The following is a 25718-nucleotide window of genomic DNA, read 5'->3' on the forward strand; positions in this document are numbered from 1 at the left end:
GGTTTTACTCTTTATTTTTAAGTCATATATCCTTTTTATACTTTACTTTTGGTATATGGTGTGAGATGTTGATCTGTGCCTGGTTTCTGCCATATCATATTGTTTTGATGGTTGCCAGTATAACTAAGCCCCTTTTCTCCATATTTTTCATTAATTCACTTAATATTCTTGGCTTTTTGTTCTCACAGATGAATTATTATTAATTATTATTTTCTATTGGATTTCTAGGGAAGTTAAAAGACTTGCCTTATGTCATATACTAGTGGCAGAACCAGGATTAGAATATGAGTCCTCTGAATCCAAATCTAGTCATCATAGTTCTAGTAGACTACAAATAGTAAACTCCAAACATTTGGAGTCAGAGGAGCTAACTTCAAATAATGTCAGCTCTAGTTTTGACTTTTTGCCTACTAGGTCTTAAGGTAGAGAGTTTGATCTCCATGTACCTCAGTTTCCTAATCCTTAAAATTTGAGGATTTTGGCTAAATGATCTTTAAGGCCCTTTCAAACTATCATTCTTTCAAAAAATTTTGATATATTTTGTTACAATGATTTCTATATGTGTATGAGTTTCATCTGCATATGTATACACACAAATACATGTTTTTCAGTCATTGCTGACATTTTTTGAGCTTGTATGATTTTCTTGGCAAAGATGCTGGGGTGGTTTGCCATTTCCTTCTTCACATATATGTATATACATTTACATTTTTTAAAACTCTTACCTTCTGTCTTTGTATCATTTCTAAGACAGAAGAGTGGCAAAGACTAAACAACTAGTGTTAAGTGACTTGCCCAGGATCACATAGTTAGGACTTGTCTAAGGCCAGAATTGGATCTGAGTCTTCACTACTCTAAGTCTGGCATTCTATATACATTTCATTCTGTATCATGTATATACATATGTATATACACTCATATGTGTATATATAAATGGGGGGAGAGAGAGAGAGAGAGAGAGAGACTGAAGGAGAGAGAGAAGAGAGAGAGAGAGAGAGACTGAAGAAGAGAGAGAGAGAGAGAGAGAGAGAGAGAGAGACTGAAGAAGAGAGAGAAGAGAGACAGAGAGAGAGAGAGAGAGAGAGAGAGAGAGAGAGAGAGAGAGAGAGAGAGAGAGAGAGAGAGAGAGAGAGAGAGATCTCCCAAACCTTTGGGCTTGGAGGAATATTTTGTTATCCTCAAAACATACATTAGTATAGTAAATCTTATAATTAAACTATCTACCTCTCCTTTCTCTAATAGCTTCCTAGAGTTAGTAATTAAATCCAGAGCAGCCTTCTAGTTGTCAACTCATCTTTGAAAATGAAAGAGCAAACAAGAACCTTGTATGAGCCTAAATAAGACCCATACTGGACCTAGAATTCATCTTAGAAGACCTGAAACCATGACATTCTCCAAATTCAGTCCCTGATTGTTTGAGAGAAGGGTGTGATCTTGGGCCAATCCTTTTTAAAATTGATAATAACAACTCATACACTGAAAATTAAATTTTACCTAAAGATTTTCTCTCACATCAAGCTTATAAGTTAGGTAGTGAATTTAAAGAAAAAACAAAACAAAACTGAAACTCAGAAAGTTTGTTATTTACTCAAGGTTGTATTATTAGCAAATCTCTGAATCTGTTTTTAAAATCCCTAACGTTTTCAGAGTTAAGATCTTATGAGAAATTTTCTGATGCCCTTAATCACTAATATCCACTGCTTCCAATTACTATTTAATACATGTATATATATGCACAATTACATATAAATACAGATATTTACATGAATGAGTTTCCAAATGTGATTTATCCTGATAGACTTTAAACTTCTTTAAGGAATTATCTTTTTCTTTTTATCTTCAGGACCCAGCTCAGTGCTTGGAGACCAATCAGTAAATAAACATTTATTAAACACCACCTACATTCCAGGTATTATAGTAGGTTTAAGGGAAATAGACAAAATAAAAACATTTCCCTCCCTAAAGGAGTTAATAATTTACAGTGGGAGATAAAAATGGACATATAGAAATGCATATAAAGATGATGCTGGATTATTTTGGTGTTTGGGGAATACTAATAGCTAACTGGACTTTATATAGAAAGTTGAATGAAATTTGGAATTCCAAGATGCATATTTGAGGCAGGAGGGACTATATCCCTACCATAGACCTAGTGCAAAGACTTGGTGGTGGGAGAAAGAAAGGAGTGTTTAATGAGTAACAAGATGATATACCAATAGAGTACCTGCAGTAATTTAATAAGCTTATAAAGATAGAAGAATAGCTGTCAGTGGTAAAGAGGAGTTTGTTTAATAGAGTTAATAGGGAGTCACTGTTGTTCATTGCAGGAAGTATGTACAAAGTCAGACTAGTGTTTTAAGAAAATCTTTTTGTCTCTGAGTGGACAATGATGAAAGTATTTGCATGGAGAGAGATCTGAGACAATTCAACTAATTAAAAGAGGTTTTGTTATAATCTTAAGTGAGAAATAATGAGGGCTTATTAATGAGGGTGAATGAGAATAAGGAGTCCAGAATGCCACCAAATTTGCAAACCAGGATACATGTTCCTTAGTTTCCTTAATTATAAAGTGTGATAATAATAACACTTAACTTCCTGGGTTTTGTGAGGATCAAGTGAGATATATGTATAACACTCAACAATGTACATGGCAAATAATAAATGTAGTGCTGATTGTCATGGGTCAATGCATTTTCCACTCTGAACTCTCTACACTGATAAAGTAACAGGTGAAGGTGAAGGGAATGAAGGAAGAAGGGAGAAAGATCAGAAAGGAGGGAGGGAGGTAAAGAAGGGAGGATGGAATGAAAGGAGAAGAAGGGAAGGGAGGAAGGGAGGAAGGGAAGGAGAAAGGGAGAAGAGAAATGGAAGAGGGAAAGAAGAAAGAAAAGGAAGGATATAGGTCAGAGTCCTTACTTTCTTTCCTTTCCTTTCCCTTCCCTTCTCTTCCCTTCCCTTCCCTTCCTTTCCTTTCCCTTCCCTGTCCTGTCCTGTCCTGTCCTGTCCTTTCCTTTCTTCTCCTTCCCTCACCTTCATCTGTTACCTCACCTTGGTAGAGAGCTCTTAGAGTGAAAAACACTTTTACCCATAATGATTAGCATTATATCTTTAGTTCATCATTTTATAGAGTTGCCTTGTGCTTTGAGAAGTTGCATGAATTTCCTTCAGTCATACAGTTATTCCATGCTAGAGGCAATGTTCTGACCCACATCTTAATTTTGAAGGCCAGACCTTTGTACATAATGCCACCAAGCTGCCTCTTCTTGTTGGATATCAAGCACAGCATTCCTAAGAAGATGATGATTTTCAGGGATTGACCCTGGAGTTTTGCATCATTGGGATGGTAGTTATGAAAGTCATGAAGTAAAATCAATCCTCAAACTTCAGCCTTCATTATTGGCTGCTGAGAAATAGAATTCAGGATTAAGAAATGATTCAAACAATATTGAGGGGTCTGATCCTGCTGCATTGTATTAGAGTATAATACCCAAATAACTTTCATCTGTGTTTATTGAAAGAAAAAAAACAATAACAACAAAAGCAATGTTTGTAGGATTAGATCAAAGAAAAAATAAATGGGTGGTTTGGCATAACAACAAATAGGATTACCACAGTGCTTATAGATACCTTGAAACTTCAGTTGGGAACATTATGATCATAATAATTTTTTTTTCTAAAGGGGAAGAATTTATTTAAAAAAACTAACCTCAGGAATCTAAAACTTCATTAACTACAATATTTTATTAAATTTTCTAGCCAAAGTTGTTTTAAAATATGTCTCGAGAGAAGGCAATGATAAGAATGGAATTTGAGTGTCTACTTTAAGAAGAAAAAATGAAACCTCATAGACATATGATTGATTTTTAAGCCAAAGTTTTTATTGGAAACTCCTTTCTGTCTCTCAAAGCTGAATAGTATATCACTGCTAACTATGATACATCTCATTTGGAATTTACACAGAGAATTTGTAGACCAAGCAGGAATAATCACTTGAATATGGTACTACTGCTCAGAAACAACAATTTAATCACCAGTTCACATGTAGTAAGTACTTAATCTGTTTCAGACTATATTTGAGTGTTGGTACAATGAAAAAATAAATCCCTGTCCTCAAGATGTTTATATTCTTTCTGGAAAAACAATGTATATGCCTGTAAACAGAAAGTATCAGGTTCTAATAAGGGATTAAGTGTTAAAAGGATTATAGAGCCTTATGTAGGAGGTATCCCTAAGAGCAATGAGCTTTGAACAAAACTAGGGATTCTAAGAGACAGCTGTGGCTCAGTGCTTAAGAGCACTGGGCCTCAAGACTGGAAGACCTCAGTTCAAATTCATCCTCAGGCAATTTCTAACTGTATGGCCCTGGGCAAGTCACTAGCACATGCCTGGAATATAACAACCACCATAGAAATGTTAGTTAATATTTTTGTTATATCTTATATGTTAAATTGTATTATTTTTGCATATTATCTTCTCCATTTTAGTTCAAGCTCCCTAAAGATGGTAACCATGTTTTTGCTTTCTTTGTATACCTATTACTTAGCTGGATCCCATAGTAAATACTTAGCAAATGTATTTTGACTGATTGATTGTGGGGATATGTTCAATGTGATTTGACAACTGACTGGATATGGAGAACAAAGGAAAGAGAAGACTCAATAGGTATCTAAAGTAGGTATCTAAAGTCACCCAAACTTGGGTGATATAAAGATTAAAATTTAGGGGAGACTGAGGCAAGTAGAAATTAGTTTCTCTCTGCAAGGAATATTATATTTTTATGAGGTTTATTAAAGGTTAAGGATTAAAGAAAATACAGAATAAGAAAGCACATGCCTAGGCCAGAGAGGCCCAGACAAGAAAACCTCACATCATGAAAGAGACGTGTCTGCTCCAAAACAGAAGTCCAAAAGAGGCCAAGCCTATTCACAACCAGGTTTAAATACCCCATCTTGCTCTCGGCCCAGGTGAGATTACAAAACATTCTGGGGAAATGGAGCAAGGGCTTCTGGGGATTGAAGTCCTGGATTCAAGTCTATTTTTTACAGTGACTAGAAAGACAAGGTTGGGTTTTTGACAGAAATAAGGAAATTCGGAAGAGGAATGAAATTTGGAGAGAAAGAAAAAGACTGAGATGCATATCTAGCAGGTAATTGGTTTTTGGAACAAGATCTCAGTTGGGAGATAGGGGCTAAATGTGTGGATCTTGGTCACTTGCATAGAGGAAATTATTGAACCTTTAAGAATGGATGAGATTACAAAGACAGAACGTGTTCACAAAGAAATGAAAGACTTAGGACAAGTTTTGGGGAGCACTTACAGTGAAGGAGTAAAACGTGCATTATAATACAGTGAAGGAGATAAAAAGGAGTGAAACGTGTAGATAGAGAAACAAAAGATTGCAATAATAAATGCAAGTAAATACAGAGAGAAGAAACCACCTGGAATTTTCAGAAGATCCAGATTGCCTACCAGGTGAAGTTCCTATTCTTTAAAAAAAAAATTTTAAACCCTTACCTTCTGTCTTAAAATCATTACTGTGCATTGGTTCTAAGACAGAAGAGCAGTAAGGGCTAGGCAACGGGGGTTCAATGACTTGCCCAGGGTCACACAATGAGGAGATGTATGAGGTCATATTGGAACCTAGGACCTCCTGTCTCTAGGCCTGGCTCTCAATCCACTGAGCCATCCAGCTGCCCCCGAAGTTCCTTTTCTTTGCTGAACTTTCCAGTCCTTCTATAATCTAATGCAGTGATGACAAACCTTTTAAAGACCTTCAAGACAATGTCCAAACTACAACCCTCATGCTGCATGTGAGTGCCTCCTTGCCCCACCCCCCATCTTACTGCAGACATGGGAGGGAGAAAGTGCCTCCATTGGGCTACTGAGCAGAGGGGTAGGTGATATAAGCAATGATCTCAAGGACTTGTGGAGAGGGGGAAGGGAGTGTTCCCCTCCAGCATGCTCTAGCAGGTGTGCCATAGGTTTGTCAGCATGGGTCGAGTGCCATCTTCCCTTTCTAGTATTTAGTTATACTGTTCTTTGTCTACTCATGTACTCTGTGAGTCAACTAAATTGAGCTATTCTGTTCTGTAAACATCTGCAAAGACTTCTTGCTTCTGGGTCTTTTGAACATGCTTGACCTTATATCGGAACTATTGGAATATGTTCCCTTCTTCCATCTTCACCTGTGAATTCTGCCAATTAAAAAATAATTGTATGAGGAAACTCGTTCCTTCCCTCTCACTTATGTTTTGTCTCTCCTATCTCACATAACACTAGGTTTTGCATATCCTTTATGCACTTATCATATATTAGAGTCAAATCACATCATGTATATATTTACTCCAGGTGAATTCAACTATAGAAAATCTGAAAAAAAGTTAAAATGCTTGACAAAAAAATCATTGTGTGGCAACAAGAGAAAGTGTGCCTTCCTTATGCCCAATTTTTTGCAACCTTCCATCACTCTGGGAAGCACCTAGCTCTGTCCAGAGTCCTGATCTCATGTTGCCTAATATCCTTCATAGATAGAAGCAAGCAGGAAAAGGAGGCTGGGGTCAGGAAAGGCAGCAATGGGTTTTACAAATGGAGGAATGGCAAGCAAAAAGGAAATAATGGAGTTATTCTTTCAATAGTCTTAGAGCCTTGTTATGACTACTTGAACTCTTATACTTTTTAAATGAATTTAATAAAGTGAGTATTTTTTCCTAGTAAGAAATTTTCATTTTAACCTAAGACCTTCCAAACATATGCATCTTGTAAAATTTGGTTCCATTTGTTTTGTACTATAAGTATCTATGACTTAATTTCAACATAAGTCTGTGATTATGGAGATCTTGTGTATACTAAGCTTCATGTTCAGTCTATTTTCTCCCCTCAACCTAGCCTTGTAGTATAGCTCAATGTATTCATTTTTTACTGTTTAAAAAACATTTGTTGAATATCAAATCCTTGAATTTTTTCTGTAGCATAACTATAGTACCAAACAAACTATTAAATGGTGATGTAGGGTATAAAATAGGATACTCTGTATCTTCTTTATGGCTCTGGTGATTTGTACACCTTTAAACAAAATCTGTTCTCAAAATTTTTTCTTTTTACATTGAGCAGAAAACCAAATAACTTTTGGAAAATTTCTTTGCATAAATGTTATAATAACACGATCATAACAACTTATATTTATATGTTATTTAAGGTTTGGAAAGAATCTTACATATATCATTTCATCTAGTTATTACAGCAACCCAAAGCATCAACAAGTGCTTTTAATTGGTTATAATTGCAAACAATTTGAGGCTTAGAGAAATTAGGAGACTTGTTTGTAGTCATATCGATAGTAGTTGCCAGAGGCTGAATTCAAGCCCAGATATCACCTTCTGTGAATTAACAAGTAGATAACAATATTCAAGATTGATTTTTTTGGACATATATCTATTAGCAAAGTTGGGTAACAATAAGGTGCATTAATATTTTAGCTAGTTTGGCCTAGTTAATAAATTATGAATGGGATTGATTCATTTGTATCTTAAATAAGGGGAATTGTTCCCAAAATATGAATGTGAAGGAAAGGTTCTTTTGAAATTCTTTATCTTTTTCTCTTTCCTCAGTTATTTCCCTCCATTTTTCCTTTAGAAACAGTGCCAAAAATAAAGACGAAATTGGTATGATTTTTGGTTGTTGTTTTGTGTGATTAATATGTTTTAAAATGATAGTCCAGTGACCTGGAAAGAGTTAATTTTACCAACTTAATGATAGACTGCCCATTACCCTTCTTTTGGATTCTCACAAAAATAACCTTATAAAAGGTAACAGAGGCTGTTAATGCTCTACAATAAATTATGAGATGTTTAGGGCAATAGTGTTCTGACTCACTTTTATAAAGAGGACACACTTGCTATGAAAAATGCCTTAGGAGCATCAGTACTGCCAAGGAAACATAATTTAATTTTATTAAAGGGAGATATTTCCCAAATGTTTAACCTAGTTCTTCCCTGCTATATCTGTTTCTGTCTCAGTTTTGATCTTTGTTTCTCTTCCTATCTTTGCTTTATTTCTGAATCTATTTTTCTATCATATTCCCTCTGAAACTATCTCTCTTGTGTCTCTGTCTCTTTGTCTCAAAGTTTTCCTCTAAAAATTTCCCTTAACATTATTTTAACTGAAACAAAAAAAAGTACACAACACTGTGGTACTTATTTCTCCTTAAGTCTTTATTTATTTATTGCTGGGTTTTATTGTGTGCAATTTTTACATTCCAGGGAATCCCAGTGGATGCAGGATTTGCTGGTTAATTGCAAAGGGAATTGGGGTAATAAATGCAAATCCCTAAGACTGTTAAATGCAGTAAACTCTAGCTTTAGGCATTAAGAAGAGATCTAATGTAGTTAGTACTGGTTAAACTGAGAGAGCCCATGCTTTTTTTTCAACAGAAGCATTATCAGATACAACCTATATGCATGAGAACCTGCTAAGCACAATGGAGTAGCCCTTAAAAGAATAATGTATCTTATAAAGTATGTTTAAATGCCAAATTATTATACCTCACTCTCTTTAGTGAATAATAGTCCCTATAAAATGCTTTGATCTTTTATGAGGAACTAATATTTCATATGTTTATTTTAGGTTGCTTAGTAAGTTGGTTTCCACGAATAGAATACATATAGACTTCTGGCAAAAATGATAATAGGTTAAAAATATCAATGTCTCTGTTCAGAGCCCAACTGACGATTTGGAAAATATTTGAAGTTGAAGAAACATGAGAACGATTTAGCTCTCTTCTATAAAATATTACATATTAGTTTCTATTTTTAAACTGCTTAAAATTTATATGAAGCACACATCTAAATAACTCAAATTGTTTACTATTTAAATTTAATTATTGTCAACATACCAAATATTAAAACATTAAATTCACTCCCATTAATTTTTTTATCAGAATTTTTCCATCCCTATTTTTCTTCATATGAACAAAGGATATTCTTCTAGTTCTTTTTAAAAAAATTACATAAATGACTTTCCAAATTTTTTGTCCTTCATAACAATAAGCACTGAGAAAGTAAAAGAATAAGAAGTACTTTCTCAGAGTGAAAACTCTGTCCTTCAAGGAAAATATTTTTAAAAAATGTATTCAAAGGCTTTCTTTTAGGAGTACTAATCTATATTTGTCATGTTATTGGTGGCTGTGAAAAAGTGAGGAGAGAGATAAACTGTTTAATCATTGTATGATTCAGAGTCTCAAGTTTTTTGTTCATGAAAGAAAAATGATCAAAAACCCATTTTGAAGGGAATCATGGAGTGTTCATTCTTACCAGACATTATTACTCAATTTTAAATTATATTAAACATAACATTAATTTAAGTAGGTCATATTTTTCATTTTTTCACAGCTTCACTCCCTTTTAACTTAAAAGTGTAGTTAATCTTCAGACCACATTAAAAGGATTTTGTCTCTTATCTTTTTTAAATGGGAATTTAAGAAATAAATTAATTTTAATAGATCAATATAATGCATATTACTATGCCATATGAAAAGACAAATAAGGAGAATGTAGGTGAGAATAGGGTGATAGAATTTTTGTAGTGAAGAAAGTACAATCAGGGAAATTATAAACACAATGACTTCAAAAATGTAATTAAAAGGAGCTACAAAAATTCTGAATTTAAATTGTGTGTTAAATTAATGATTAAACTTGCCTCAGAAGAAAAGAGGAGAAAATATTCTTCCTTTCCTTTTTTTGCACAAATCATGGACAATGGTTCTGAAATATTCCATATAGTACATATGTGTATTGCTGGGTTCCTGAGTTTTATAAAAACTATATTCTTGGTCCAATCTTGTTTATACCTTATTAGAAGATTACCCATCAAGAAGTGTTAGAGAGGGATATATTTGGAGATGAAGATTATGTTCAAAATCAATAAAAATTAAGGGAAAATAGAACATCAGAAATAACTAAAATATTTGTCCTGATTGAATGGAAGATGAAAGCATTTAAAGGCCTAAAATATGTTAAGCACTGTGCTAAGTGCTTTGTAAATATGTAATTTGGTCATAATAATACTTGTTAAGTAGATTCTATTATGTTGTCATTTTATAAATGAAGAAACTGAGACAGATAGAAGAGTAATTTCCCATTGTCACACAGGTAATAAATGTCAGAGACCAGAATTGAACATGGATCTTACTGACATCCACCATGCCACCTTTCTACATCTAGATAATGTATGAAAAGGTAATGGAAAGAATGCAAGAATTTGAGTCAAGAAGACTCATCTTCCTCCATTTAATCTGGCTTCACACACTACTAACTGTGTGACTCAGAGCAAGTCACTTTATCTTGTTGGCCTCAGTTTCCTCATCTATAAAATGATCTGGAGAAGGAAATGGCAAACCACTCCACTATCTTTGCCAAGAAAACCCCAAATGATATCACAAAGAGTTGGACATAACTGAAAAAATAAAACTAAACAACAATTACAAAATGTGTGAAAAGAACTTTGTAAATTGTAAAGTTTTTCTGTTTAGCTCTTTACTGTCAAGTATAATATTTTTAGTTTTTAATAATATTTTGATAATTATTTTAAATATATTTTTAATATTAAATGAGGGAACCTGTTACAGAATTAAATGTTAGAGCCTCTCATATTCACTTCTCTTCTTTGGTGTGTTTGTCAAATATTACTTTCTGACTTTTACTTAAGTGCTAACCCCTTCCTGAACACACACATAGTGTTATATCTTCTATGGATGCTTTCATTGAGATTTATTTGTAAAGCACAAAATCCGGTTTTATGATAAGTAGGTGGGTAGCTGATCTACCAGAATGCCATTCTGCTACAAGGCTTTATGAATTGTTTCTAAGTGCCAAACTGGACAATGGAAGCTTTATAGCAACTCCCTAATTAACCATAATAATTCTTGTTAAAATCTGGTAAGAAGCTGTATTATGTAATGAATGCAAAGTATTCATCCTCTTTCTTCCCCATTTTGTTCCTCCCAATCTCATTCTCACTGTGGGGTGAAAAGTCGCTCAGGCGCTTCTCATTTCTTTTTATGTTTCAGATTGAAAATGTTGATGTCTGCCTTAGCTTTCTAGCAGCCAGAGGAGTAAATGTGCAAGGTCTATCTGCTGAAGGTAAGAAAACATCATTGTTGGCAATGGTACTATGGCAAGGGGGAAATTAATCATTGTCTTTCAATAGTTTTATGAATAAAAGTAGGTTATCTTAATATCCTTCATTGCTTGCATCCTCTAAAATGCCAAATGAGCTCATTTTGACACCTTTTAATTTCTTGATAGTATTTCAAAAGAACACAATATACATGTGAATTCTAAATATTAATTATAAACAATAATATATGTAATATGAAAATTTTAAATTACTGAAATTTTAGGAGACAAACAACATTATTTTATGATAGGATAATAGGAGTCAAAGGTATTTAGAATAGGAGCATATGGAAATAGACAAAAAACTGGTGCATTTGACATTGGTAAAAATTTGTATTAAACACAGAACATGACAATGACAGAATTATTCTAATAGTAAATGAGAGCTAACCTAGGTTCTCTAAATGTGGGTGTGTAGAAAGAGCAACATTAAATGTGAATTTTGGGTTGTGCATTTTAGATTTAGAACAGAAAGAAGATGAAATTGGTAAGAGTTGAGAAAAGAATGAATAGATGATATGAAAGCAAGGGGTTATCCATCAACAGAGAGATTGGGAGTATTTGCTTCCATCTATCCATCTGTTTAACCATTCGTTCATGTATTCACCCTTCATTTAACCAATCCCTGCTATGTCTCAGGAATTGTAATGAATTCTGTGGATAAAAAGACAACAATGAAACAATCAATTTTAAGGAGTTTACAGTCTGGGCAAACAATATGTATTCTGTAAATATGTAAAACATAAATACAAAGTAAAATATACAATATCATTTATAAAACAAGTAGACAATAAATACCTGCCCAGCAGTTTTAAATGTTAATAGCTTCTTTGGAAATGTCCTATACAAAGGGGATGTGGAAGTGCTGGTGCTTGGGAAGAAACTGTGGAAGGTTGCTTCTATTATCATCCCATTTTACAAATGAGGAAAAAACTAAAACTGAGATTAAGAGACTTATCCAGGGTCACATAGCTATTTAGTTTAAGACTGGATTTGAACTGAGAGCTTTCTGAATCCATATCCTATTCATTGCTAGCAGCAGCTATCAAGAAAATGCTTGATTCAATGGAGATTAGTCTGTTTTCAATAGAACAGAGTCCACAAATGGAATAAATGTTAGACAAGAATGGAAGAAGATAGAGTATTGCCAGCTTGTGGAGAAGACTGAATGATGGCAATCAATGGAGTATTATATCTATTTGGTTAACTACTGAGGATTTTGAAACAGTAATGATAATGCTGGTTTTGATTTTGAATGAAGGTTCAAAGTATCCTAAAAGTTATTTTAAAAGACATAAAGATTTACTGACTGTGAGCTGGAAGGTAATTTGGTCTTCATTTATACTGGAACATAAGTAGAAGTTTTAAAAAGTGAATTATATAAACCTCGAAAGATGTATATGAACTGATGGAAAATGAAGTGAACAGAACCAGGAGAGCATTGCACATAGTAACAATACTATTGTAATAGTGATCAGTTGTGAAATAGACTTAGCTACTTTGATCAAAACCGTGCTCTTAGATAATTCTGAAGGACTCATACTGTTAATTACTATCTACCTACAGATGGAGAATTAATGAACTCAGTACAGATTACAATATACTTTTTACATTTTATTTTTCTTGTTTTTTTGTATTTCCTTTTGCAACGTGGCTTATATGGAAATACAATTTTCCTGATTTAATATGTAGATATCAAATTAATAGATATCAAATTGCTTGCCTTCTCTATGATTGTGGGAGGAGAAGAGAGAACAAAATTTAGAACTAAAAAATTTTAAAATGTGAATAAATTTTACATGAATTTGGAAATATTTTACAAAATAAATAAGATACACATTAGAAAATACAAAAAGTGGATTTCATAATGGTGGAAAGCATGGCTAAACAATAATTTATAAAATTCTAGGCAACTGACAGCTCAAATATGAGTAAACAATGTAACATGACATCATTCTATGTATATCTCTGTCTATATCTATACATCTATATCTCTATAGAGATAGACAGACACCAACCATTTTAGAAACAGCAGCTAATCTATATGGAGGTAGAATAGATATCAGAGACCATCTAATCCAACCTTGCCGTTTTACAAATGACGAAACTGGGACTTTGGCAGGTTAAATGACTTGTCCAGAGTCAGTTAGGTAGTAATTATCTGAAGCAGAATTAGAGAAGACTCCACAGAGTCTAATTGCCACTATATCAAGCTGCCTTTGATTCTTCTCCCTTATTTTCCCCAGATTCATTTTTTAAATTTTTTCACAGCTATCCTTCCTTGCAAATCATGTTGTCACCATCCTAATTTAGTTTCCTATCTGTCTTTGCTTTAGTTATTGCAATATCCTTCTATTTGTTCACTACTTCTAGAATGTCCCCTTCTAATCAATGCATCTTTTAGTTTCCAGAAAAAAAAATTTTCTCAATAGCAAGTTACATACTTGCTAATAAATTGGAAAAATATAACTTTGAAAAATAAAATTGGATAAATTGGGGAAAAATTAACAAGAGGGAAGATGCTAGAATTAAGTTATGGATAGAGCGTTGGGTCCTGCCTGAAGTCAGGAAGCCTTGAATTTAGATTCAGCCTCATACTTTTACTAGCTGTTGGAATCTGGGCAAGTCACATAACTTCTAAATGTCTGTTTCTTCAGTAATGTAATGAGGATAATAATAGCTAAGTTGAGATCTATTTTCATACTCTTTTATCTGTGTGACTGTGGACTAAAGCCTATTTACTTCAGTTCCTTATCTGTAAAAAAAAATAAAAAGAGTTGGAGAAGGAAATGGCAAACCACTATAGCATCTTTGCTAAGAAAACTCCAAATGGGCTCACAAAGAGTTGGACGCCACTATTTGACTAAACCACATGGTTGTTATGAGGATCAAATTAAATAACATTTGAAAATACTCATCACAGTGCTTAGCACCTAAGTAGATGCAACAACACCTTGTTTCCTTCTTTTCTATGACATTATATTATTTATTTTACTTATCTGTGACCATATTGTATCTTTCCCATTAGAGTGTAAGGTTCATGAAAATATATCTCTTTCATCCCCATGACCTAGCATAGGACCTTAGAAGTGGTATATATCTAATAAAGATTTATTGAAAGAGTAAAAACATATTCTCAAAGAGCTTACAGTATTTTAAGAGTGCATTAAAACTTGTAAAAGTCTAAACTCAGCTTAATGATGTCACTTGTACTTTCTTTTACACTGGAGAGATGTTGGGAAAAATAACTTTTCAGCATTTCATGTTATAGCAGCAATTCTACTGAGAAGTAGGGGTGATACCATAAGCCAAAAGACAGCAGACCAAGCACTTTGTTAATGCCACCAGAATCCAAAGGCAGACAGAAAGCCTTGAAATCACAGCATGATCTATTTTATTGCTTTTTCTAAGCCGTATTAAAAATATTATTACAGATCTCCTGGATTTTTTTTGCCCTGTCCTACTTATTTCTTTTCCCCTAATCAATTTAAGATTTAACTGGTATAATAAAGGTCAACTGCAGGTTGTAACTATTAAACATATCATCATTATTATAAAGAAATAAATGAATACATTTCAAAAGGGACTTTCAAATGTTGGCAGTAGCATTTAAAAATGTTTAATCATTATCTAAGGGAATGAAAATAATCAGATATCTAAAGGAATGAAAAACAATAATTATCATTCTCCAATGTCTCATCATGACTGAATTTTAGACGTCAATGTCAACAGAACACAAGCTCTAGGAGATATTACCAAACTGGAAATTAACTGCCCGGTCAATCAATTAATGAATCATAGCATGTATCTATTAAACTTTTTCTGTGTACCGGGTGGTGTGATAACGCTGGAGCTAGGAAGAAAAAATAAAATAATCCCTGCTCTTAAGTATCTTATATTCTCTCAAGAAATAAAACTTGTGCATTCAAAGGAAATTTTCCATAAGATAATGAATCTTTTGGCACTAGAAACTCTTGAAAACAATATATCAAGGATGGAGGAGCTCTGGTCTTTGCTAATGGGAAAGTAACCACAAATATGAAATCTTGGACCTTGGAAATATTCTGCAGGAGACACATTTCTGGGGAAAGTGGACAAGTATTTAGCACGTGCTATTTTTCTAACACTCTGGTAGGCACTGAGTCTATATACTAAGGCAAAACAGAAACAATCAATGCCTCAAATAGAATGATTGAAATGGAAAATGACCTTTATCTTTCATTAGAAAAACTGTATTAAGATTCCAATTCCCTTGCTCTCATATTAAGAAAAATCTTATTCATGCTAAAAACCGACAGTAGGGGCCAAAAGAAGGAACCTCTCATAGTAGAAATTCTGTCAATGTTATTAAGTCTGGGCCCTTTGTCAGTAACTATAAAAACGCTAGTAACTCTTTTTCCTCACTTGATGGTGTGAACTATTTCCCTGCTAATAACATCTGTGGAAATGTGACTGAGGCAATACACTGAAACAGATATTTAATAGAGAAACTATTAAGCTTTGATTTGCTCAAGAAGAAGCCAGGATCTTAAATTGGCAAAGGCAAATCTCCTTCAAATATTTTTCCCTTTATTCTCCCATTCCTATGGAAAGGTCAAGTTTTGTTAGACATCCAGTTTTGCTTTGGCTGCATATAAAAGTAGCATGAAGACTCCAGGGTTGCTTTTCTCTGAGACATATTCATTAGTGAACAAAATTATTGTATCCAAAATTTAATTAGGACATATTTTTTTGTGCATGTGTAATAATAATAGTAGTAGCAAGAACAGTAGAGGTAGTAACAAATTTAAATTATGGTATTTATATTTTTCTTTTCTTTTTTTAACAGAAATAAGAAATGGAAATTTGAAAGCCATTTTAGGGTTGTTTTTTAGTTTATCTCGGTATAAACAGCAACAACACCACCAACAACAATACTACCAGTCTCTAGTAGAGCTCCAGCAGCACGTCTCACACCCTTCGCCACCAGCTGAAGTCGGCCAGTCCAAAACTCAACCAGATATGCAGTCCAGGTAAGTTGAATGTCTAGGGAAAAGTTTTAGAGGACTGGGATTGGGGGCAGGGGAGTGTGTTTTTTAACAAGCCATTGGGATGAGATTTCAAGTGCTAAGCTTTGTTGGTTTGCTGTGTGGCTGCTGTTTTGGTACCTTGTGTTTCATAAATTATTTACTAAATCCATAGTTGCTAGGGTAAAGCCATTATGGACATGTAGTGCAATGTTTCCTTTCAGTGATCCCTCCTCTCTCTCTGCAGTAATGTGTGTTAAATGTGTTTAATGCTAGTGACATGAAAGAAATAAATTCACATATTTTTTCATTCTTATACTATTTTGATGAATTTCCATTTTAAAAATTCCCCTCATTATGTACTTAGCTAGTCTGTTTTTACTGTCTTAATTGATGAGATGCTTACATCATCAAAAATCTAGCCAGTCAAACTATGTATGTGGTTTTTTTTTTTTTAATTCTTGCCATGTAAGTGTTGTCTGGCTTTTAAATTTCTTTGTTCTTGTAGACAGGGGGTAAGATGCTTTTAAACACTGGCTTCTTTCCTCCCCCTTCCAAGATGACCTTTTCCCCATTCAAAACACTATAATAATAAAGCTTACTTCCCAGAAGCTGCCTACCAGTTACCTCACAGAAAGAATAGTTCACTCTTTCTCTCCTAGCCTGGCTTCCTTGAAGAAAATCACCAATAAAAATACCTTCACTCCCATCTTGACCCAGAAAAATGTAAAAGAATAAGGATTGAAAGTTCAAAAGCTTTATTTTTACTCTGGACATTTTTCAAAATAACTTTCTATTTCATCAAAATGTTTATAAAATTGTTCCACTTTTTGAAGTTATTCCTCTTTTCATTTATTAACCTATTAGCAATAGCAAAAATATTATTTCAAGCATCATCTAATTCAGAAACTTTGACTGTTCATCTACCAAGTATAACAATCAGTCCTTCTAATTTGTGGAACTGTGTTCACATTTTTCTCCCCTTGACATTCCTCTCTCCCTCTATTATTGTTAGCTCTGAACGTTCTGAAGCTATCCTATTTAAACATCACAAGTGACATGTTGAGGAATATGCTTCATCCTTTCTAAATGCAATTGTGTGTGTGTGTGTGTGTGTGTGTGTGTGTGTGTGTGTGTGGTGGGGGGTTCGGGCTTATGTTTGGTTATTGCAATATCAAGAAAGACTTATGTTCATCAGACTAGTGATAAGAACATTTTGTGCTCTTTGAGTTCTTCAGATTTTCTAAAGAAAAGAAGAAAGGCCCCTTGCCCAACAAAAAGAGTCACTGACCTCCCTTTCCTACTTTATGTTTTTCTGTTTCAAGTTACAATATAACTAAGTAGTATGAGAATAAAACTTCCTGGAGCTCTTTTAAGTCACTGAAATGAATAGGAAGTTGACTTGGGGACTAAAAATTATATTTTAATATATAAAAATAAAGAGATTCCCATTTTCTGTAGAATACAGGTTGAGTGAAATAATGACTAAGGGATCTTGTCAATCACTGTTGTGCTTATGTCTCAGCATTTGGCAAATAAATAGCATTCATTTGTTTCTTTAACAAATGGGATTCAGTTTTCACTTCAAGTTGTATGTGTATTGGTGGCTTATTTCTTTAGAAAATTTTTAATTCTCATTGATTTTCAGGGTATTTTATATGTATGTATGTATACATATCTATGCCTCCATTTCTCTGTCTATCTCCCTTTCCATGTATCTCTATCCATATATCTAACTATCCATTGATCTATCTACTATCCATCCATCCATCCATCTTTCTATTCATCTATGCATCCATTCATCTATTCATCTATCTCTCTTTCTACACACATTCACAAACATACATGTATGTATATCTAAAAAACTCCACAATTAATAAGTGCCTATTGCATATCAGGAAAGGCAATGTGCTCAGTTATGAGAATACAAAGAAAGGCAAAAGACAATTCCTGACTTCAAGAAGCTCAAAAACTAGTGGACTAATATGAAAACAATTATTTTCAAAGAAACTATGTTTAGGATAAATTGGAAATAACCAAAAGTGGGAAAGAATGAGTATTATAGGTATCAGAAATGGCTTCTTGTAAAAAATGAAATGTAAATTTTGACTTGAAGGAAGCCAGGAAGATAAGGAAGGACAGCATTCCATTCATTGGGGACAGCCTCTGACTCACCAGATAGGATATCTTTTTAAGGAATATCAGGGAGGCCGATATGACTGGTAGCAATATTAACAGAACAATACCAACTTTGAAACATCCAAGGCACATGGGTACTAGGTGTACCAGTGGATAGAGGCCCAGGTCTAGAGACAGGAGATCCTGGTTTCCTATCTGGCTTCAGACACTTTCTAACTGTGTAACCCTAGACAAGTCACTTTATCCCAATTGCTTAGCTTGTTGCTCTTCTGCCTTGGAAGAGATACTTAGTATTGATTCTAAGATAGAAGGTAAGGGCAAAGAAGGAAGAAAGGAAGAAAGAAAGGAAGGAGGGACAGTGGGAGAGAGGAAGAAAGGAAGAACACACAAAACCAGAGTTTTTTTGACAGTCAGGAGTGAAAGGGACTTCCTATACTGGTGGTGGAGGGAGCAGACGTGCTAGGATCTTACAACTCGTGTGTCAAAAGTAGAACATGAACCTAGGTCTTCCTTGATCACCAGACAGTATCTGTTGCAATAAGCTGCATCTCTGACAATAGTTCGTTTGTATGTGCTTGGACAAATGTATCTCCTTGATAAAACATAAACTCCTTGAGGCATAAAATTTTACTTTTGTCTTTTTATCTGCAGTACCTCAAACAGTAATGAATAAATGATTTTTGATTAATTGACTTCTAGCAAAAGCTCAGATAATTCTGCATCAACTTTCTACAATAGTTTGTCATCTCTGTTTTTCTTTTCTAAATAAGAACTCATTGAAAAAATTCCATTCTCCTCCCCTAATTCTTCAGATTCCTTTTAGAATAAGTAGCCTGATGTAGCCAACATTCTACTCCATTTCCCTAATTTTGTAGACCTCAAGGCCTGACTGACTGCTTAAAGGGACCTTAAATTGTTTATGTGGAAACATATGGGTTTAAAATAACTTTTTGAAATAGAATCTTAGTTTGCTGCTTCCAGTGATGGCAGGAACTTAGTAAACTGAACCTTTAGTAGTATTCCTCATTTCATCAGGCAATGCCTTACGGTCCTTTGGTTCTCCATTGAATGTTCAACAAAGATAGCCCTAGTACCTTCAAAAAATCTTTTTTTTCTGCATTGTTGGAAAGTTCTTTTATATCCAGCAGTATCTAAGTCATAAGCAAGAAATATCCAGCACTTCATTTTTCCTGCTCTATCTGAATGTCCCTCCATGGGTAGGATTGGTTTGTCCCCACATTTCTTTCTCTGAGAATCCCTGACCACTTTTAAGGCTTGATCCATATGCCACCTCCAATGGGGAACATTTCTGGTTCCTCTTTTGTATTTCATTTTTTTCCTTCCTCCTCAGTTATTCTTATATAAAATTAAGAAGTGGTCTCATTCAATGGGACAGGTAGGAGACACAGTAGATAGAATACTGAGGGCTTGGAGTCAGGAAAACTCATCTTCCTGAGTTCAAATTTGACCTCGGACACCAGTGTATGACCTGTAGCAAGGCATTTAACCCCATTTGCCTTAGTTTCCTCATGTATTAAATTAGGTGGAGAAGGAAATAGCAGACCAAGGTATTTGGCAAGAACACTCCAAATGAGGACACAAAAAGTCAGACATGACTGGAAATAACAACAACTGGTTCTAAGATTTACTTTGTTTAATGAACTCTCAGGTGAGAAAAGTGGTCTACCTGTTGAGATTGTAATTTCTAAAATGAATAGTTTTAGAGAACTACATAGAACATTGACACTAATTGATTGCCTTATTGTCAGTATTATCAAAGGTGGGATTTGAGCCAACTACTCTCTAATTCTTAGTCAAAGTCTCTTTTTACCATGCTCCATTGCTTACTCAAAATCGATTTATGCTACTGTTCATTTATATTTTCTCTAGGTAGGCTCTTATCATCTTTTATATTAGAAATAGGTTCAGAAAATTGAGATTTAAAATAATTCTAAATTTAGAAATAATTCAAGGAATAAGGGAGAAATACATGTGGCATTTTAGCTATAATAGGATATTACTGATTGTATATAGGATGTTCCATGAAAAAAATTAGTCAGGAAACATATCTGGAAAAGTCATGGGTTAATTACATAATGATAAAAAGAGATGGTGTGCAGTGCTATCACTGTCACCTTAATGCTACCAGAATCAGAAGAATTCTACTTGATGTAGGAGTAGCATTAGCCTAGCAGTATGGAAGGACTTGGATGAGATATATAGAGTTTGTGATTACCTGGTTCAGAAAAGAGAATATCCACACAGATGAAATCACAAATCCATCAGAGTACCAAGTATAATTTAGGTGCAATACCTTTGGGTAATTTTGAAAAGTAAAATTCACATATATATTTAATGAAAATTAGAGAAACATTTTAGAATTTTCCAGGCTTATAGGTTTTCAAGAGATCAAAGTAATGGGTTACAGAATACATTTGATTGTTTACGAAATAAAATCAAGAAAACATCTTGATTATGTATAGGTATACATTTTCTTTCGGGCACCTAGGTGGCACAGTGGTTAGAGGGTCAGGTCTGAAGTGAAGAAGATTCTTCTTCCTTAGTTAAAATCCAGCCCCAGACACTAACTAGCTGTGTGAATTTGAGCAAGTCACTTAAACCAATTTGCTTCAGTTTCTTCATCTGTAAAATTAGTTGGAGAAAGAAATAGCAAATCACGCCAGCATCTTTGGTAAATGAACCCAAATGGAGTCACAAAGAGTAAGACATGACTGAAATGACTGAACAATAAGAATCCCTTTTTAGTTTAAGAGAAATAAATCCTGGTTTGTATTGGGCTTTTATTTTTTTATTTTAATGGTACTTTCATACAATTAACTTAAATGACCTATTGCTTTGTTATTTTGGATACTGTTTTTAAATAGATGATTATGATTTGAATGCCTACTTTACTACTAGAGGAGACTGAGGTTCACTTATTGATTAAACTCAAGAATTCTTAGCTACAGTTGAGCTGAAACCCATCTAAATCCAGTATTAATCTTTTGAGCTCTGAGAAGTAAAAAATTCTCATGTTTAAGAGAAGAATGAAGGAATGGGGAGGCTGCCACCTGACAGAGGTTGGGAAAATGGAATATGGTATGGATTTCAAGACAATCATTGGGATCAAGCCATGAATGGCCACTTCTACACATGGGCAAAATAGAGAGATCCTATTTCAAAATAAAATAAAAGAAATAAACACAAAGAAACGAAGGAAATAAAGAAGGAAGAAGAAAAGTAAACTCAAAGGAGTGATATTGTATTCTGGGGGATAATAAAATTTTATGCACTAAAGAGTTTCAATATGATTATTTTGGTCAAATTGTTCAAATTTCCTAAATCAATTTTCAGATTTTGTAAAAATATTGTCTTTATCTTCAGATTTTCAAATTTTATTTTAATTAAAATTTTAACAATATTTTATTTATTTTGAAGAGGACTGAACAGTAAATAGAATGTGTTCCCAGGTGATTTATATAAAATGGAATGTTTAAACATTCTTGCTTCATTTCTCACCTCTCTTTTTCAGTATTTCTTATTTTTTGCCTATCTCAGACTCGTGTGGGATTTTTTCCTATTACTAACTCTATTACTTTATCTTTCTCATTCTTTCCGTATCTGTTTTTTAACTGTTAGGTCCATAAACTAATTTGGTCTATCCATACCAGACCTAAAATCACATGTGGAAATGAACATCTTAGGTTTATTGATTTGGAATTGGAAAGAGACCTCAAAGGTCACCTAGTCCAATTCCTTCATTTTATAGATGAGAAGATTATGACTCACAGAGGTCATCCATTTGGATGACCATCTGACACTTGAATATATCTTTTCCATATATTTTGCACTTATGATCAGTAAATCTCATTCTCATTAGCCAATGCTCTAACCAATCAAATCAATATGACCCTAAAACTTTGTAATTAATTAATAATTAATTATTTTATCTATCCTTGTTTAATGATTCCCAGAAAAATACTTTCAGGAGATTTGTCCATTAACTTAGTCTATCATTTAGCTTTTCTTTCTGCCTCCTATTAATTTATATGGAGTTTTAATTGAAAAGTTAAGCAACTTAATTCCTTTTTTTCATGACTACTAACAAAATATTTTAGTTACATTTCTACTATTTCTGTCAAAAACCACCCACAAAATTCTCAAAAGCAGCTCCCCAAAGAAACACATTATATACATCTAAATATAATATCCTATTTATATTAAGGTCTGTATATTTGTAATTAACAGAATGCTAGGCCCTTCTCCATCTCATTTTCCTGAATTTTTTCATTTTAAGTAAATTTTTTTAACAATTTATTTATAGCCATAACAATCCTTAGAAAAGTTAATGCTGATTTTATGGTTTTTTTTCTGCATCTACAGAATTGATACTTTTTATGGTTTTTATCAATTAATATATGAAAAGTGAAATTTGGCTCCTTTTCCTTTGTTTCATTTTAAGTTGTTGCACCTGTCCTTTTGGAATAAAGCTGTGTTCCTGGTTTGAGTTACAGTATTCTTTTAGGAACGGGGCTGTTTATTGATCCTTCATTCTTGGTAATAGCAAGTTGTGATATATTTTAAACTTACATAAATAGCTTTAAGGAAAAGTTAAGATACATTGATAGGAAAACTTGTAACTTAATCTTGTTTTGACTAGACTGCATGACAATTGTACACACAAACATATACAAACGTACTTGCTTGTGTTATATCTATCTATCTATCTATCTATCTATCTATCTATCTATCTATCTATTTATCTATCTATATTTCAGTAGACACATAATTTAGTTTGCCCATCTCTGTCACCAGTGTAACCTTGAATAAGACTTTGCAATCTTTCCCCATTAGTTTTCTCATTTGTTAAAAGAGGGAGATGGGCAAAGTCCTCAGATTACTAGAATCAGGAATTATTACTTTTTAAAACCTCTTGGGAACATCAAATAGATTGAGGTGAGTTTTTATAAAAGTTGTCTTTCACTAGGAACACATAAACCCACAAATGGTCTATGGATAGACTTTAGGAGTTATGGAATCTTAGAAGAGAAAAAAATGCATGTTTATTTTCAATAATCTTTCATATTTAACAAATTTCAATAATTTTTTAATTCAGAAAAAAGAGGGAGATTGGATCAAGTTGCCTCTCAAATCACTTTGAACTCTTGATCTGTAATCCCACATTCCTATCTTTATTAAGATATCCTAAACTTTATTTCGGGGTACCCAAAATACATGTAGCCCTTTAGCAATGTAGAGACAACAGAATGGAGAAATTATCAAGAATTTGTTAAAATATCCTTTCTCTGGAATGCCAGGTAGCTAAGTGGACAGAGAGGTGGCATGTGAATTTAACTTTAAGGAGGTACAGTGAGGAGGGAGTAGATTACAGGCTTGGGGAACATCCTCTGCATTGGCAGAGGAATAGGGGATGGAATATTGAATCTAGACAGCAACTATCTAAGGACAATGAGATGTGACACATGAGTTGAAATTCTACCTCTGCCCCTTACTCCTTACATAAGCATGGAAAAGTCCCATAAACCTTTAGGGACTCAGTTTTCTCTCCTCTAAGAGGAGGGTGCTGGATTAGACCTTGAAAGTTCCTACCATCTCTAACTCTGGGATCCTAAGTAGGCCAGTCTAGCTAGAATGTAGTTTGCTTTAAGAGAAGAAACTAAGTTTGGAAAGAGCAAATGGTACCACATTATAAAGGATTTTTAATGCCAGACATCCTTTTTATCATAGAAGAAATGAAGAACCACTGAAACTTTTTGAACTGGGGAGTGATTTGTGGTCAGACCTTTCTTTTGACTGAAGAATAAAAAAAGAAACAAAATTCCTGCTCTGTGAAAGGCAAGAGATTTAATTTCAATGCCCATATGTCCTACTTTCATGGAAAAAAATCCATATAAATATCTAGTAAGATATAATTGTTTGGGTTCAATTTTGCCATGTTTATTTTTTATAGCCAAAGGCATAAATGGGCGAAAATGTTAATTAATGAAGTTGTTGAGGGAATATATTGTGGCATAATGTTTACTTTTGTCTCTAGTGTAGCTTTAGTAAATTATGGTCAAATGGAAACAAGTAAAAAGGAAAATACTGCACTATAGTGCATTCTGGTACATATAAAACAAAGATTCAGTGATTGGCTAATGAACAAAAAGACAAGTTAAATACCAAGATAAACTGTGGGGCTTCCCATTCAGGCTCCTACAGCTGCAACACCTGAATGACTCTTCCTCTGCTACACAATTGGTCAGGGTTCTTCACCTTTTTTTGTGTGTCATAGCTCTCTTTGGCATTTCAGCAAAATCTATGGCTAACTTCTCAGAATGAGGTCTTTTAATTCATAAAATAATATCTCTAGGAAGGGAACAAGTTATATTGAGAGTTAGCAAAATATTAAAAAAAATTTAAATAAGGAAAAAGTCCATAGATGTTGTTAGAAATCCCTACTGAGGGTGAAATTAACTAAAACACAAACACTGAAAGCAATTTCCATTTTAGTTGTTTCCTAGTCATATACTTGCTATATAAGGTTAAAAAATCTAACAGGAAGAAAACATAAATGATGAATGATGACTGAGCAAGAAAAGACCAAAAGGAATGCCATGAAAGTCATGAATAGATGAGAGAAAGACTGTGAGAAAGAGACAGATAGAGAGACAGAGACTGAGAGAGATTTCTGAATTCAATTCTGATAGAACTCTATATTCTATAACTCTTTAAGGCACAAGATCTCTCCATGAAGAATTCTTCTAGAGAATTTGAAAGTAGGAAATTACTCATCCAGGGGTTCCTTATAGCAATGAGATCTTAGGTCCAATCCCTATTCAAGTAGTACTACCAAATGATAAAGAAGAAATTTGTGAATCTGAGTGAGAGTAAATATGGTAAGTTTGTATCTTGGGAAATTTCAAAGCAAGACTTACTAGTTTTAAATCTATATAAATGAACCTGATTTCACCTCAGAGACTTATTAGCTTTGTGTCTCTGAGCAAGTCACATAACTATGATGTGCCTCAGCGTCTTCACCTGTAAAATGGAAACTTTGGACTCTGTGGCCTCTTGTAAGTCAACAACAACAAAATGTCTACTATATTTCAGGCTCTGTATTAAGTGCTAAGTATATAAAGTAAAGCAAAAACAGAACCCCAAAATCTCAGTGAGCTCTTATGCTAATGGGGAAACAGTATGAAAAATGGGGGGGGGACATTCCCTTCTGGCTGCATATTTATAATCCTACAATCTATGGCTGTATACTTAGAGGGAAAATGTATCACATTTTAAGGCCAATTGTGGGATAATTCATCTTTTTTTTTTTTGCCAAGAATGTCTGATACATCTGAAAATATTCAGAACCACAAAAGAGGGAAAGTTTGCCTTAAGCTTATTC

The 25718-nt window shown here is 33.8% G+C and overlaps 1 protein-coding gene across 39 annotated transcripts in view; it reads left to right on the forward strand.

Annotated features, from left to right (window-relative positions):
- NAV3 (neuron navigator 3) overlaps positions 1-25718 on the forward strand; it is a 1103979-nt gene that overhangs the window by 791855 nt on the left and 286406 nt on the right. For all 39 annotated transcript variants that reach the window (XM_056798500.1, XM_056798493.1, XM_056798499.1 and 36 more), the window contains 2 exons: positions 11063-11135; positions 16000-16183. In XM_056798500.1, coding sequence (XP_056654478.1) covers positions 11063-11135; positions 16000-16183 — 257 coding nt within the window. The remainder of the gene's footprint in view (positions 1-11062; positions 11136-15999; positions 16184-25718) is intronic.

The sequence above is a fragment of the Monodelphis domestica genome, chromosome 5, assembly GCF_027887165.1.
Source record: "Monodelphis domestica isolate mMonDom1 chromosome 5, mMonDom1.pri, whole genome shotgun sequence".
In the NCBI taxonomy this organism is placed as follows: Eukaryota; Metazoa; Chordata; class Mammalia; order Didelphimorphia; family Didelphidae; genus Monodelphis; species Monodelphis domestica.